Genomic DNA, 16,795 nt, shown 5'->3' on the forward strand with positions numbered 1-16,795 from the left:
CCTCTTCACTCCGCTTTTGCTCCTCCCCCAGCCCTGGGACCCACTGATCTACTTTCTGTCTCTGTGGATTTTCCCATTCTGGACATTTCATACAAATGGAATCCTATATGAAAAGACATGTGATCTTTTATGTCTGGCTTCTTTCACTTAGCATAATTTTTTCAAGGTTCATTCATATGCTCATTTCATTTTATAGCCAAATAATCTTGCATTGTGTGGATAGACCACATTTTATCTCTTCATCTATTGATGGACATTTGACTTCTTTCCACTTTTTGGCTATTATGAATAATGCTGCTATGAACGTTTGTGCATATGTTTTTGTGTAGATATATGTTTTCATATTTCTTGGGTATAAATATATAGGAGTAGAATTGCTGCATCGTATGATAACTTCTTTTTTAACTTTTTGAGGAACCACCGAACTATTTTCCAAAGTGACTGCACCATTTCACATTCCCACCAGCAATGTACAAGGGTTCCAATTTCTCCACATCCTTGCCAGCACCTGTTATTATCTGTCTTTTTGATTTTAGCTATTCTAGGGGTGTAAAGTAGTATATCATTGTGACTTTGACTTGCGTTTCCCTAATCACTAAAGATGTTAAACATCTTTTCCTGTGTATCTGTTCATTTCTCTTTGTAGGAACACTTACTCAAATCCTTTGCCCATTTTTAATTGGCTTGTCCTTTTATTCTTAAATTGTAAGAGTTTTTACAACATTTTTTTTATATTATCTTCCGAAGTGGGCTGTTTCCTCTTTGGTTGTAACAAAACTGAGGGTATTGTTAAAGGCTGCAGAGCTGCTTGGGCTCTAAAATACAGGGTCCCACGGTGATGATGGTGCTTCCTCCTGCGAAAACTTCTTCCTCTGCACTCCTCAGGTCTCACGGTAGTAACCCGCTCTCCGGACAGCAACAACGTAGCCAGCAGTACTGTTGGAACCGCTCTGCCAAAATTTGCCATCCGAGGGATGCTGAAAACCTTTGGGCTTCATGGAGTCGTCCTAGATGTTGATTCAGTGAGTGACCAGCCATTCAGATCAATAAGCACTTTTATGTATACTGAGGTTTTCGTGCCCAGACTCCAAGTACCTTAAAAAGTGATTATACGGATGGGTTTCTCTTTGAATTAGGGACCAAGAAACCAAGCAATAGTGCTATGGTGCCAAATGACTGGCCTGAGATTGTGTCATGGGCTCAGATCAGGGGCTGGTGACAGATGACAAGCTCTTAAGTCTCAATGCTGTCAGCGCCTTCAGACCACACTTGCTCTGCCATTATTTTAGGTCAGCTGTGTTCAAACTGTCCCTACATTGTATCTACCAAGTTCCAAGGGAAAATTTTCCCATTGTCCTTGATGAACGGATGATCTGTCACTGTCACAATGGTCATATGGACCCAAATCAAAGAAATAGTTCTGTGAATTTGCTCACATTTTCTCACTGGTTCTTTCAGCCTCAGACTCCATATCTGCAAAATGAGTGTATGAAACTAGATCAGTACTTTTCGTCTCCATTTTGCAAAGCTTCCTGGGGCTCAGCCAGCATGTGGAGGGATGGGGGTGCAGAGGCACAGAGGGAGTGAGAGGGCAAAGCTGAAGCTTCCTTTTCAAAACAGAATCCTGTTTGGAAGCCGTGACTACATGGCTGTAAGGCTGCACACACATCCTTACGTTGAAGAAGTTTCCCGTGCAAGAAAAACTGTTGAAAATACAGATCAAGCCTGTATTTGTCTAGTGAAGAATTATCTGTCACTGTCTAGATACACACTCTGGTATCTATCTAGAGAGATATAGGTCACGTTAGGTACAATTAATGTTGTGAAATTTACCTTTAAAAAATTTACACCATCAACTGACTCTGTTTTATCAGAAGTAAATTCAAATCATTAAATTTTTTAGAGGGTTTACGGAGGTGAGCTTTCAAATGGAAAATTCCATCAATAATACTAGTAATACTGTTAGTCTCCCATTGCCTTCTGATATAAAATTCTGACATTATTGACAGTATTTTTCAGCAATGGACATGTGTGAAAGTAAAAATTAGAAAAATAGAAATTGCATTATAATAATCATTTTGTTGTTTCTCAAATAGTTTGATTCTCTTTGTTATGATAATCCCTAAATAAAAATTGCACTGGTATTTGAATCCAGAATGCATATGTATGAACTTTTTATTTTCCTAGCCATAAAATAGAGCTATCAGATAGATTTCTTGCCTGTAAGAAATTATTAACATAAAAACAATGAACATAAATTTTACCTGGCAAAAATGTGTGCTAAAATATAGCACTATTCTCTTTAAATTGCTAAGTCATGATTATATTGAAGATCTTTTTAATTTGTTGTATCAATTAAAATTTTCCACTTGGTATAGAAAAACTGAAACTATCAGTAGGTGTCTTTGAACTTTTAGACTCTATCAATGGCATGAAATTAATATTTATTGCTATAGTCTGGTAATATATATATTTTAGTCTGGTGAGATATATCTGTACTTTTTCTATTTTGATATGAAGAGTTTTTTAAAAAATAACTGGCTATTGGCCTTTCTGTTATATAGTTAATTTAAATTTGTATTTAAGAATGTGTTTAAAATCTCCATGATTCCTAATGTTAACTATTTCATTATTTTCTCAAAGTAGATAGCAAGTTTATATATTAATAGTATAAACTTGTAACATGTGTTTCAAAATGTGAATTCTCTTTCAACTCATTTATTTTGTCCATAAAATAGCGATTAGATGCAAATTATAAGCATAATGTCTAAAAGCCTAGACTTAGAATACACACATACACACACACCCCCGCACACTCATACTGGGAAAACAAAGACAATGCTCAGAAGAACAAATAGACATTTCCCTTTTCTGTCGTAGGTGAATGAATTGGTGCAGGTGGAAACCTACCTCCGAAGTGAAGGTGTGCTGGTACGATACTGGTATCCTATTGACATGTTGGAAAGGCCCCCAGCAGGCTACCGAAGGACTGCCACCAATGGGCTGGTCACACTGGACAATACCAATCTTCAAATTCACAGGTAAAATTGAGCCCTTCTTTCTAAGGAGTCACGGAAATTCGATTACCCTGTTTTACCATGTGTACCATTTTTCCTTGACAAGAAGGCATTTCCTTCAAAGCCAACAGTTAGAAGGAGAAAAGGCAGCTAGTAAAGGTAACAGGAAATTGCAGGTGTTGGGAAGGGAAGTTGAGGGATCTAGAAGCGCCCGACCTGTGTGACATGCACTGCGCTGTGAATTGGGGTCTGAGGAGAAGTTACGAAGGGTAAAGCAGGTCAAGGAGAGATAAGACGTGTCCAGGCACTGTGTGAGCAGCCAGGTCATTTCTCTGTTAAGCTGGACAGGTTATTGCTTGAGTGCTTGCTTTGTGCCTGGCACCATGCAGGGTCCTGGAAGGGAACAGAAGGTGCCATAGGCATGCGCCTGCCCTCAGTGAGTTGAAACTTGAAGATCTGGCAAAGTTCCCTCACATGCACCATTACCAATTCCCCTGTGAATTGTTCCTTTCCAGCTTAAGAATTCTTGCAACATCTCAGTGACATCTGGGAGCAAAAAATATAAAGTTCTTGCCACAATTCAGAGGAAAATATAATAATAAATGCAGTTCTCTAGTAAAAGTTTCCATACACTATTTTTCATGCTGTTCCTCCGTTAGCCATCACAATTTCTCATTGTTTTGTCCACTTTGAACCAACATGAGTAAGTCTGCAGCTTAGATCTCTCGCTGGAGCTCCAGATACACGTATCCAGCTGCCTCCTGGCCATCTCCCTTTGGATATTGGATTGCTGCACTTGGGTGGCCTTACGTTCAATTGGGCAGTCAAGTTGGCAAGACCAAAATAGGTCCCTTGGCATTACCTTTACTTAGCAAGACACAGGACAGGAAGCCTGGTGTGCCGCAGGGGGGGCCATCACGATCGCCTCTGCAGCAGGGGTCCTTACGGTCACCCACACCAAAGCCTGGGGCTGTTGTCTGATCCCACCCACCCAAGTGACAACTCAGGTGTGAAGGATAGACGTCACACAGCAGTGTTCACATGAAGCCAGCATTTCTCGTGACAACTCCACTGGCATAGCTTGCCAGCGATTCAGGCCAGAGAGTCACCATGCTCTGGGAAGCCTTGAAGCTGTGCTTCCCACCAAGAATGTTCTTTTGCACAGTCCTTCCAGTATAGGTGCAGCTTGCCAGTTGGGTCATTTTTCTACTGGGCAATGCCTAGTACTATTGCTGACGTTGTTTGCCAGGTTTTCAGAAGAACTGAGCTAAAAGCACAGTAACCAAGGGCAGTCCTAATGGAGGTGAGGAAAGGGTTTTCTGACCTCTACTCACCAATAATCTAATAAGTACCTAAAGTGTAGCATGTGAGGTGGAATCTGGAATTTTCCCCAGAGCCTCCTCTGTCACTGGCCTTCCCGTATCTGGAAGGGGCATGACGAGCCAGCCTTTTCCTCACCGTCACACGAGGCCTATCGGCAAGGCCTGTTGAATCTTCCTCCCAGACACATCCCGAGCTGCCCCACGCCGGCCTGGCCTCAACCCTCTCCTTTCCTGCCCACCACAGCCAGAGTGACCTTCCAGACACACAAATCAGCCTTGCTCCGCTAACGCAGACTTTCCCCTGGCTTTGCACTTCCTTCCACTGGAGTGGAATTCACACCCTAACCTGCCTCACAAAACCCGGCGTGAGCCCCCAAGCCTGTCGCCTCCCCTCTGTGGCCCTCACACAACAGGCTCACTCCCTCTGCAGCGCTCGACATCTGTGCTTGGCTGTCTCGCTTGGATCTCAACCAACAGTCACTGCTTCAAAAAGCTCTTACCCTGCCGTCTGCAGTAACTGTCCAGTCACTCTGTCCCAACACTGTACAGTATTTTAATTCTCTCCCAGGATTTGACATTTTTGCTTGTTGTTTTTATTTTTTTATTTTATTTAAGACAGGCTCTTGCTCTGTCACCCGGGATAGAGTGCAGTGGCATCTTCATAGCTCACTGCAACCTCAAACTCCTGGGCTCAAGCCATCCTCGCACCTCAGCCTCCCAAGTACTAGGATTACAGGCGTGAGCCACGGTGCCCAGCCCCCCACAGTGATATTTTTATAATAGCTTTATTGAGATATAATTCATATACCATACAATTCACCCACTTAAAGTACACACGTCAGTGGTTTTTAGTGTACTCACAGCATTGTGCAACTATCACCATAGTCAGTTTCAGAACATTTTCATCAGCCCAAAAGGAAACTCCGTACCCATTAGCATTCAGTTGCCATTCTCCTGTCCCCTCAGCTCCTGTCTCCTGACACCAGTGTATGTTCTGTCTCTATGGCTTGTCTTGTTCTGGACATTTCATATAAAGGGAATCATACACTATGTGGCCTTTTGTGTCTGGCTTCTGTCACTCAGCACGTTTCAAGGCCATCCACATGGTGGAGCATGTCAGTCCTTCGTCCTCTTTGTGGCTGAAAGATGTCCCATTGTGTAGATTTACTGTGACGTGAATGACCGTTGGGGTGGTCCCGCTCTTTGGCTCTCACGAATGATGCTGCTAGGAACATACACATACGAGTTCTCTCGTTTTTTCCCCACAGTGCTTTCTGAGTTGGGAAAAATCAAACTTAACAGCTTAACTAAATTCTGTGGCTTTTTTCTGGCTTGAGGTAGAGACCCTGGGGCCAGAAGAGAAGCCCGAGGCGCAGCCGGCCTGGGCCGGGCAGAGCGCTCAGCGTCTCCCGCCTTCCCTTGCAGAGAGCTGCTGCGCTGCGAGGCCGCGCTGGCCCGGCTCTACTGCCGCATGGCCCTGCTCAATATCTTCGCCCCCAAGCTGCCTCACCTGTTCACCCGCCTCTTCCACATCCCCGCCATCCGGGATATCACCCTGGAGCACCTGCAGCTGCTGTCCAACCAGCTCCTCGCTCCTCCCCTCCCAGGTAACACTTGGCTTTGCTGCTGTCGCTCCCAAACCCGGCGCCAGAGTAGAACAGCCCTGAGAACGCACTGGGCCCAGGTGGGTGTCGTGCTTCTGTTCTGTTCCACGCGAGGGGGAGGGAACCTCGGGCTCGTGGAGACACTGCACTGAGGAACTGGGATTCTCTTGGCGGGGCTTTCTCACTCTTTGCGAAACGTAAGTATGCGACCTCACTGTAGTCATTCATCTATTAAGCATTCATTAATTTTCCCAAGCGAATTGTGGATCAAGGAAAATTAAGTATTAACTGTGAAACCTAGTCACTGTGTTGTTGCCATAGACATTCCATTTGGCATTGAAAAGAAAGGAAAATGGCCAGGCACAGTGGCTCATGCCTGTCATCACAGCACTTTGGGAGGCCGAGGCGGGAGGATCACTGGAGGTCAGGAGTTTGAGAACAGCTTGGGCAACAAAGCAAGACCCTGTCTCTACAAAAAATCAGCAACAAAAAGGAAAAGGTTCCCATTATCAAACTCCTCCAAAGCAGATGTATTCTGTTCATCTGACTTGTGGTGGAGCTGTCTTGACGGGCCGGCCTGTGCCCTGGGTGTGCGGGCTATGAGTGCTCCCCTGGTGAGTGATGAGTCTGCCCGCGGCCCAGTCCAAGATGAGGGGCCCTCTGTGTCTTTCTGTGGCACCTTAGCCTCCAGCCTGCTCCCCTGGGTCTCCTAGCAACTAAGATGGGATCAAGAGGTGAGGCAGGCAGGGGGCACCTTTCCCAGCTGGCTGGCAGACAGCACTGTGTCTCGGGCAGCTGCCTTCTGGCTGTGCATGTGTGCACTGCATCTCCACGGGCCAGTTTGAGCATCTGGAATCCACCAGCCCGTTCCAGGAACTCAGAGCTCTGAAGCTGAAACATACCTGGAAAGCTTAAAGTGTCATGGAAGCAGCTTTGCTGTGGTGACCTCACATGCCTCTTTACAGACTGCACTCAGGCACCCAGGCAGTTCCTTGATGCAGCTCAGGGTGGGCCAGGGCAGCCGAATAGGCTCTGGGAACCCCTGAAGCAGCCCCACAGTCTCTGTTTCATAGACTTGGGCCTCTACCGAAGATTTTATTTTAGGAAATAGTTCTGCTAAAAAGAAAGCAGAAGTTGGAAGACCACTGATCCCCAAGTCCCCCCACCCCACCCCACTCCCCGCCCAGAAGATCTGCTTGGTAACATCTGTTATCCAAGATGGCCCGGCCAGTGCAGGCTGTCTGGGTGGGTTGTTCACTGTTACTTAGGCTCTCCCAGCTGCTGGCTGCTGTGGTTCCTGTCAGCTTCTGTCTCCTTTCTGTCCCCAGATGGCACCATCAGCTCCAGCTCGATCCTCCTGGCGCAGTCTCTGCAGCACTGCATCCATTCCCAGAACTGCTCCGCCACAGACCTGTTTTACCAGGGCAGTTCCCAGACCGTGAGAGAGTGGCTCAGCGTGGCCATCACCCGGACCCTGCACCAGGGCGAGGACAGCCTTTTGGAGCTGACGAAACAGATCTGCTCTTTTCTGCAGGTAGAAATCTATAAAGCTAATGTCCCTGAGCTATGGTTACCATTTTTAATTGGAAGTCTCATTGGCTTGATAAAAATAACTCCCCTTTCTCCCCCAAGCCCGCCTTCCCAGCAGTTTCCTTTTCTTAGAACCTCTTCTGCTTTGTCTCATCTGTAGCTTTCTTCCCTCCGAGGGCTCTTCTGTCCTTCTGACTCTCGCAACACGTGCCGTGGCCCATCCCCGTGGCCCCCTTGTGTTTAGCCCTTGGCTTTCCTTATAAAACGTCTCTTTGCAGACAGCACCAGAGCAGTTCCCCTCCGAAGAGTTCCCAATTACCGAGTCCAAAGTCAACATGGATGTTAATTTCCCCGGGGCAGCTTTTGTCGTTGTGTCTTGCAAAGAAAGTCAGTCTGGATTCCGCAAAGAGTAAGTTGCCTATTCTCAAAAAGGTGGTGATGGGGAGAGAAAAGCTAAATGGATTCTGCTGAAACTGGCAGAGGAAAAACCTCAAATTGTTGCTGTCCTTTAATGCAAATGATTGTGGTTCTTTCCATATTTCCATGTTCAGGGAATTAGTCTTTATAAAGAATAACCTTCTAAAATGTAGTGGAAATGACTCATGCCCAATTCTCATTTAACTTCCTCTGGTGAGAAAGCGTTGCCCCCTCTCCCTGGTGCACGTGGCTGGACTCTGTTGACGTCCGTCCCTCCTCCTCAGCTCCTCTCTGTACAAGGCGCCGTGGGCTCGAGTGCTCGTGTATGGGCTTGGCCACAAGGTGAAGCGAAATGGCCAGCTGAACCTCATCGAGGCGGCCTGCTACCCACGGGACGCGTCCCCGGCCAACACTGGGCTCGCGCCTCCCCCCACCACCGACCAGTACCCCTCTGTGGTCCTCTCCACGGACAGGGTGCACATCAAACTGGGTGAGTCTCCGCCAGCTCATGGCGATGAGAACAGCTGGGAGTCATTCTTTGCTTACCTTCTTTTTGAAAGATTCAAATAATTTTTTACCTTGCATTTTCCAATTCCTCTTGATAAAGAATAGGCCTGCTTGGTACAGTTTTAGGGGCAGAGGATTGAAAGGCCTCCCTTTCCTACCTGGGGAAGGCCTGGAAGAAGGTGCCCATACTGCAGTGGGGCGTTCCTTTCTTTGCACACGCGTGCACCGGGATGCTCGCTACCTGATATGATCAAACAGAGCCGACCCTCCCTTACGGCCACCGCCCCCGAGTGCTGGCCCTGGCCGCAGTGGGCATCTGCTCTCGCCTCCCAGGCAGCTTTTGTGATGAAGCCTCACAGTCTAGAGTGAGATGAGGGCTCTGCCCTGTAAACCCTGAAGCCGTCACTGCCTGTCCTCTGTACGTACGAAGCCAGCTGCCTCTGAGTAGGCACAGAAAGGAAGGGAAATTTCGGTCACTCCCACTGCTCCTCTTTGGCACGTTTCACAAGAAGAGACTAACGTGTTTGCCAGAGTCGGAAGACGTATCTGAACTTGCAGACAAAAGAAAATGGGCCTTGGCTTCTCCACAACCCGTGTCCTTGAGACATTGCGTCTTTAGGGAATGAATTAAAAAGACTTCTCTTAAGTGATTTGGTCATTGCTAAACAACTTTATGATCTCCTTTTACTAGATTTTTTTCATAGTATTTTGCCTATACTAACCGTTTTTTAAACTTTACATTAAAAACAGAGGCTTTATCTTAACTCTCATTCCACAGTTAGCACCATGTTAATGTTTACCCGAAAGTGAACGTGTCAACATGGTCCCTCCTGACTCGTCCAAGGGCCCCTGATGCTCTGGCTTAGGTCTGACCGGTGCTTGCAGTGGGGTCGGGGGTGCAGCGCAGGGTGCGAGGGGATGAAGCCTCGGGTCATCTTTCCTGTCACTGTGGGCAGCTTTGGTCAGACGTAGGCCATGGCAGTGACAGAAGGTAATAAACTGGAATCAAAACCCAAGGTCCTGGTAGAGCCTTCATCTCGGGGACACCTTGCTGGTCTACTGTATAAGTGTAATGGTCTTCATGGAATCGCAGCCGTACAAAAGGCCGGATTATTTCTTTACCGAGCTGGGAATTTCCAGTGAAGCATCTTTTAAAGTACGACTGACAGTCCCCATTCTGGGTCGTGTGGCTGGTATCTAACTGAACGGGGAGTGTCTGTCCCTCTTTGTTCCTATTGCTGCCCTTTGTCCCATTGCCACCCCAGTAAGTAGACTCCATGGAAGGATGGCGGCTGCCTCCTCCTCCTGCTCCTACAGCTGCCTGTCTGGAGGGTCGGGAAGTGGCATTTCCTCCACCTGGAGCAGATGTGTGGGTGGCTTTCCAACCCCGTCTCTCCATGCACACTTGGCAGGTCCTGGGGAGCTTATTTGAATCAGGGGTGACCAGTCACGTGATTTCTCTCGGGCACTTCTTCCAGGGGTATCTCCACCTCCCGGAGCCGTGCTGGTGTTGCATTCTCTGCCCCTGGAGTTCCCGCTGGCTATGGCGTTCGCAGAGCAGCTGCTGTCCTGGAAATCAGAGGACGGCGAAGGGAAGTCCGAAGATGAGCCTGACACCATCCCGACGTCTGTCCTCCTGCAGGTGGTGGAGCTGCTAGGTGAGCTGGCTTCCCCTCAGGATCGGGACGCGGAGCTGTAGATCACTATACCTGAGGCAGGAGCTGGCCAGCTGGCCGAGGGAGTGGCCACAGGTGGCCCTGGCAGCTGCAGCCTCCTGTGAGATCACTGTCATTTGAAGTGGGCTTGGGGAATAGATCTTAAGGTGTACCCTAGATGTCCAAATCTGTGATTTTCAGGTTATTTTCATGATTTTAAGAGGTAGCAACTAATCATAAAAATCAAGTTAATGTTATACTTTACTTTAAAACATAGATATATGGCATTATTGTAACTTTAGGGATGAAGGGTAGTGTGGAAGTGAATAATGTTGCAAAATCCAACATTGTGACTGCCTAGCTCCTCAGAGGTTAAAAAGGGTTACAAAACTCATGAAATGGTAAACTTAAGAATTGTGCATTTTACCATATGCAAATTTACCTCAAAAAATTTTTAATAGGCTGGTGGTGGATCATGCCTATAAATCCTAGCACTTTGGGAGACCAAGGCAGGAGAATTGCTTGAGGCCAGGAGTTGGAGACCAGCCTGACCAACACAGCGAGACCCCATCTCTACAAAAAATAGAAAAATCAGCAGGGCATGGTGGTGAGCACCTGTTGTCCCAGCTACATGGGTGGCTGAGACAGGAAGATGGCTTGAGCCCAGGAGTCTCAAAAAAAAATTTTTTTTTAATAAATACTGTACTCTTTTCAAATTTTTTTTTTTCTTTTAAAGACAGGGTCTCACTCTGTTGCCTGGGCTAGAGTGTAGTTACATCACCATAGCTCACTACAATCTTGTACTCCTAGGCTCAGACAATCCTCCCACCTCAGCCTCCAGAGTAGCTGGGACTATAGGCGTGTGCCACTACACCCAGCTAATATTTTTATTCTTTGTAAAGACAGGGTTTCACTATCTTGCCCAGGCTGGTCTTAAACTCTTGGCCTCAATCAATCCTCCTGCCTCAGCCTCCCAAATACATAAATAATTAATGATATGCCTGCCTAAGTGTTTAGGGATAAGACACCAATGTCTGCAAACTATTTTGAAATAATCGAAAACTAAAATGGATTTATGGTGGGATAAAGGAATGAATGGACACATAATACAGCAGCATATTAATGGTAGAATATAGGTGGTGGGTATATGGGTATTTACTAATTCCTTCAACTTTTGTATATTTTTTAATTTTTTCATAATAAAATGGCAGAGGGGAAAAAAATGTTGCAAACCCAGATGCCCTGAGGGGTCAAACAGATCCCATAAATGAGAGAAATAGAGGAGGAAAGTTGGGGGGGACCTCAGTGACCCAGAGGGCGTGTGCCTTGTCAGACGGCCATGAGCCCCTGCTGCACCCACAGCCACATGGGAATGTGGCCTCACTCCTGCCAGAACTGTTCTTATTTCAAGAAAAGCCAAGAATCCAGATTTTGATGTGGATTTTCCCATTGTAGTTGGTGGCAAATAAGTCAAATTATTGAAAACACCCCCCAGGGGGGCTGGGGAAAAGTAAGCAGGGAACCACGTCTGGGAGCGAGTCCCAGCTCGTGGGCCACCACGTGCAGTTTTGGTGGAGAATTCTCTCCAAGGGCGTCGTCTTAGGTGAATGTCAAGTGGTAAAGAAAGGAGGACAACGGAGGTGGCAGGAGCAGTTGTAGCATCCCAGGGCCTGGCTCTGGACCCCAGGGAACAGGGGGGCACTGGCACTTGTCCTATGTGAAGGCTCTTTGAGAGCCCACGTTCCAGGACAACCACGAGCTTATTTCCAGTCAGAATTCTCAAACCGTGTCACTCCTGAGAGCAGGAGGTGTGGTCTCCTCGTTTGCAGGCGCTGCACCTAGTAAGGCAGCCCGAGGGCCCTCGGGACTCCCCGTCCAGTGACCTTTACCCTGTACTGAACCCATCTGGGTGCCATGGACTGCAGGTCACCGCCTTGCAGGGCGAGGGCCTTAGCCGTTCGTGGTCCCTGAGGGCTTCTCACCAGCACGAGCTCTCCCTGCCTCCACTCGCTGCCAGGTCACGTGACTGTGTGAATGTAAGATACACGTCTGCTGCGAAGGGGACCTTGGCACAAACATGTGGTCCATCCTGTGCTTCTAGACGGTATTTCCTGAACTTCAGTCATTCTCATGCCACCTTTATGTGATTTTAGCCACGTCCACGAATCATGCTATCAGCGCTTATTTAATAGCTTTTATTGCAATCCTTTCTCTCTTTTTTTTTTTTTTTTTTTTTGAGACAGAGTCTTGCTTTGTTGCCCAGGCTAGAGTGAGTGCCGTGGCGTCAGCCTAGCTCACAGCAACCTCAAACTCCTGGGCTTAAACGATCCTACTGCCTCAGCCTCCCGAGTAGCTGGCACTACAGGCGTGTGCCACCATGCCTGGCTAATTTTTTCTATATATATTTTAGTTGGCCAGATAATTTATTTCTATTTTTAGTAGAGGCAGGGTCTCGCTCAGGCTGGTCTCGAACTCCTGACCTCGAGCGATCCACCCACCTCGGCCTCCCAGAGTGCTAGGATTACAGGCGTGAGCCACCGCGCCTGGCCTTTTCTCTTTTTTTCTAAACTCAAATTTACTTTTAAGGAAATGTTACCTCGCTACTCTAAATGGAAAATTAATATCCCTTGACATAACTAAAGGATAACCATAAAAATAAATACAAGGAAAATAAATAGCTGCTGTTACAAAGCTGTAACCAAATACTGTTCCTTGTCAAAGGCTCTGGGTCTCTGGTCCCCCCTCTGTTTAGAGTATACCAGCCCCAAAGTAAGGATTTTGGTTGGCAGAATCAGGACTAAAGGGAGTTTAAAAGGAACGGTGTTCCCGTCTGCGTTTCTGTGCTGTTTGGTAAAATTGGATCGTGTGCCCCAGCAGTAAGCGTCTGGGCCTTCAGAAATGTCCCAGTGACTCATCACAGCTCACTTTCGTGACAGAAAATACCAATGTTTTGCCTGAGCTGCAGAGCAGGCTGGCACCTTGCCTTGGACACGGGGCTCAAGGCCGTGGCTCTCCCTCTGGTAGCTGTGTGACCTGGGGCCAGTGCTTCAGCTCCGAGCCTCGGTTTCTTCGTCTGTGAGATGGGTGAACTATACAGGAACTGTGCACGGGGTCATTTTCAGGGTGGACTCCATTAAAGTGCTTAGCACGGTGCCGGGAGCGTAGTGAGCGCTGCGTAAATAATTGCTGCTGTTATTTTATATCTGCCTCAGGAAACTTCCTGTGGACCACGGACATGGCAGCCTGTGTGAAGGAGCTCGTCTTCCACCTCCTGGCAGAGCTCCTGCGCACGGTGCACGCCCTGGAGCAGAGGCGGCATCCCGCGGGCCTGTCCTCCTCCATCGCCCTGCAGCTGAACCCCTGCCTGGCCATGCTGATGGCCCTGCAGTCGGAGCTGCACAAGCTGTACGACGAGGAGACCCAGAGCTGGGTCTCGGGTGGCACCTGCGGGGGCTCCGGGGCAGCAGCAGCCGGTGACCAGGGCAGGTTCTCTACGTACTTTCACGCACTCATGGAAGGGTGCCTGGCAGTGGCTGAAGTGACCCTGCCTACCAACATGAGTGTCACCGCCAGTGGGGTGACCTCAACAACCGCCCCCAACCTCAGTGACTCGTCCTCCTCCTCCTCGTCCTCCCCAGGACAGACCCCGCAGAGCCCCAGCCTCCTGTCCAAGAGGAAAAAAGTCAAGATGAAGCGGGAAAAGGCCTCCTCCTCGGGCAAGCGCCAGTCCCCGCGCTCGGTGGAGTCGGACGCCGCCGTGCTCAGCATCGGGGGCAGCAAGCCCGAGGACATGCTGTGGTTCCATCGTGCGCTCACCCTGCTCATCATCCTCCGGCACCTCACCAGGAAGGACCCGCAGGGGCTGGGCGTGACGAGCGACGCCATCGCCGACGCCTGCCAGGCGCTGGTGGGCCCCACTGCCCACAGCCGCTTGCTGGTGATCTCGGGGATCCCCACCCACCTGGACGAGGGCATCGTCCGAGGCGCCATCCGCAAGGCCTGCAATGCCCACGGCGGGGTCTTCAAAGACGAGATCTACATTCCGCTGCAGGAGGAAGGCCCCAAGAAGCCGAAAGACAAGGCCGAGGGCAGTGACGGGAAGGCCGAGCTGGAGAAGACCCTGGGCTTCCCCGGCCCCGACAGCCTGGAGATGAGCACGTCCAGCAGCCTGACGCCCGCCATGAGCGTCAGTGCATCCGCCTCCACCAGCCAGGCCTCCATCTGCAGCTCCCAGGGCGTCTCGCAGGCCGTCAGCGACCTCTCTGTGGACCCGCTGCCCCCCGGCCTCGAGCTGCCCGTCCCCCCCCGGCCTGTTGGAGCCCCAGGCGGTGTCCAGCCAGGAGAGCCTGGACATCTCCCTGTGTAGCACCGGCAGCCTGGGCAGCCTCGGCAGCCTGGGGGAGCCCCTGGACAACGCGGAGACGGCCTCGGCGTCGGACGTGGGCTCCATGTACACGGTCACGTCCCTGGACAGCCAGCCCCTCGCAGCGCGCCCCATCAAAGGCTTTGCAGTCGTGGAGGTAACAGCTCCCCAGCCCTGGCAGCCGCTAAATCACGACCAATTGGAATCTTCCAACCTCTTTAAACCTTCCAGAGTTACTTCCCAATAGGTAATGTGGGAGCACTTGGGGGCTTCCCGGGGCGCCCTTGGGAAGAGCACAGTGAGGCCGTTGGAGGTAACACCCAAGAGCGGCGTCACGCCCGATGCTGTGAAGCCGGCGCAGTCACTGCTGCGTGTGGCGGGGCAGGGCCCAGAAGCTGACCGTCCTGGATGGGTGGGCTCCCCACGTGCGGCCCAACTCCCGGCCCCACCCGAGTGTTCTGGAGGGGCCTGGGGTTGTTTCAGTGTTGCTGTTGGCAGGAGGGACTTGACTGAGCAGAGCGAAGACGCCGTTGTGTTCCAGGCGACTCTGAGTCGCAGAGGGCGTGCGTGCTGCCGCGGCACAGTTCCGCTTCAAGATCCCATGTGTTTCTCGCGCCACCTCAGTTAGAAATCCTGCGTCCAGTGTCTTCCCGAACCTTTGCGTGGCAGGACCTAGGCTCAAAAGTCCAGACTCTCCTCCCCCTCGTTGGCTACATAGAGAAAGTGCCGGGCGGAGAACTTGCATTGCTTTTCTCTCCCGGCCAGCTGATAGGAGCGTTCAGGGGCCAAGCGGCTGGTTTCTTTCCTAGAATCACTTCTTTTTTTTTTTTTTTGAGACAGAGTCTCGCTTTGTTGCCCAGGCTAGAATGAGTGCCATGGCGTCAGCCTAGCTCACAGCAACCTCAAACTCCTGGGCTTAAGCGATCCTCCTGCCTCAGCCTCCTGAGTAGCTGGGACTACAGGCATGCGCCACCATGCCTGGCTAATTTTTTTCTATATATAATTTTAGTTGGCCAGATCATTTCTTTCTATTTTTTTTTAGTAGAGACGGGGTCTCGCTCTTGCTCAGGCTGAGCTCGAACTCCTGACCTCCTCCTCCTAGCCTCGGCCTCCCAGAGTGCTAGGATTGCAGGTGTGAGCCACCTCGCCCGGCCTAGAATCACTTCTTTTACTCCTTCAGCCTCCTTGCCCGGGACTTCAGAGCCAGGCATGATTTTACTCCCTGGGCATCGGCGTAAAGCCACAGACCTGGGCAGGTTTAGCGACAGAGATTCCCAGTGAGTTGCCCCCCCCTGAAAATCACCATTGTCGGCACGTGGGAGAGCGTTTCCCAGGAAGGCCAGCTGCCCGAGCCAGGCTGCACTCTCGGCTTCGAGAGCAGCAGAGGGTTTCCGGGGAAGGGAAAGGTTCATTCGTGTGAATGACTTGTCACTACTCACTCCTGACCCTTGTCTTTGTTCACACAGATCAGATCCCGAGCCAAAATCGAGAAAATTCGAGCCAGTTTATTTAATAATAACGATTTGATTGGTTTGTCAAGTTTGGACGGTGAAGACGAACTGATGGAAATGTCAACAGAAGAGATTCTGACCGTCTCTGTAGTGAATCAGAGTTTGTTTGACACTCAGGGGAGCCCAGGGCTAGAAGATTATTTCAATGATAAGTCAATTAAAGGTGGGTTATAGATTTTTTTTTAATTAATAGACTTTTTTGGAGCAGTGTTAGGCTCCAGAAAAAAGTGAGTGAAATCTCTCCTTGTCCCCAATTTCCCCTCTTTTTACCATCTAGCATTAAAGAGGAACTTGGCGGCCATTCCTGGAGTTGATTTTGAAAATGATTCAGGGGGTGTTGGGGCGGTGGGACAAGAGGCTCATCGTTTGCCGACGGTTGCACACAGGCTGACTATGCGTCTTCGTATGATGTAGAGAGAACATTCTGGACCCTCTGCCAGCTGCGGGTCATCGGTGCAGCCCCTGCTGCAGGCCTGCTGTGCTCCAGCTAGAGACCCTCAGCGGTGGCTTTGAACAGCCTGCTTCGGGCTCAGCGTGGGCTTGTGTTCAAGTCTTTTTGTGGGTGTCTAGCCAGGCTTCTCCTTGTTAAAGTTCAAGTGTATTTATTTTGTTCTGTCCTGTATCGCTAGAACGTACCAAGTACATTGCTGGTAATTATTTGGTAACATGCTTGGGGACAGCTAATGCCTCACCCTTTTATACTGTTCTTGGGGAAGAAACAGTTCAAGCCCTTTTTTCACAAAAGTCCTATTTTCCATCCCTCTTGTCATCGTTGTGGCTTTTTTGTGGGGGTGGACCCTGTCTGCTTTCGTACAATACCAAGTGTTTATCCGGGACCCAGGGCTCTAATGACGCCCCACAGAGCTGTC

The 16,795-nt window shown here is 49.4% G+C and overlaps 1 protein-coding gene across 1 annotated transcript in view; it reads left to right on the forward strand.

Annotated features, from left to right (window-relative positions):
• Positions 1-16,795, forward strand: part of HECTD4 (HECT domain E3 ubiquitin protein ligase 4) — a 159,619-nt gene that overhangs the window by 124,904 nt on the left and 17,920 nt on the right. Inside the window, 10 exon segments of the mRNA XM_045534796.1 lie at positions 886-1,022; positions 2,881-3,041; positions 5,765-5,946; positions 7,272-7,477; positions 7,752-7,882; positions 8,175-8,380; positions 9,876-10,055; positions 13,265-14,352; positions 14,354-14,572; positions 15,882-16,089. Coding sequence (XP_045390752.1) covers positions 886-1,022; positions 2,881-3,041; positions 5,765-5,946; positions 7,272-7,477; positions 7,752-7,882; positions 8,175-8,380; positions 9,876-10,055; positions 13,265-14,352; positions 14,354-14,572; positions 15,882-16,089 — 2,718 coding nt within the window.

This window comes from Lemur catta, chromosome 21 (assembly GCF_020740605.2).
Source record: "Lemur catta isolate mLemCat1 chromosome 21, mLemCat1.pri, whole genome shotgun sequence".
Taxonomy (NCBI): Eukaryota; Metazoa; Chordata; class Mammalia; order Primates; family Lemuridae; genus Lemur; species Lemur catta.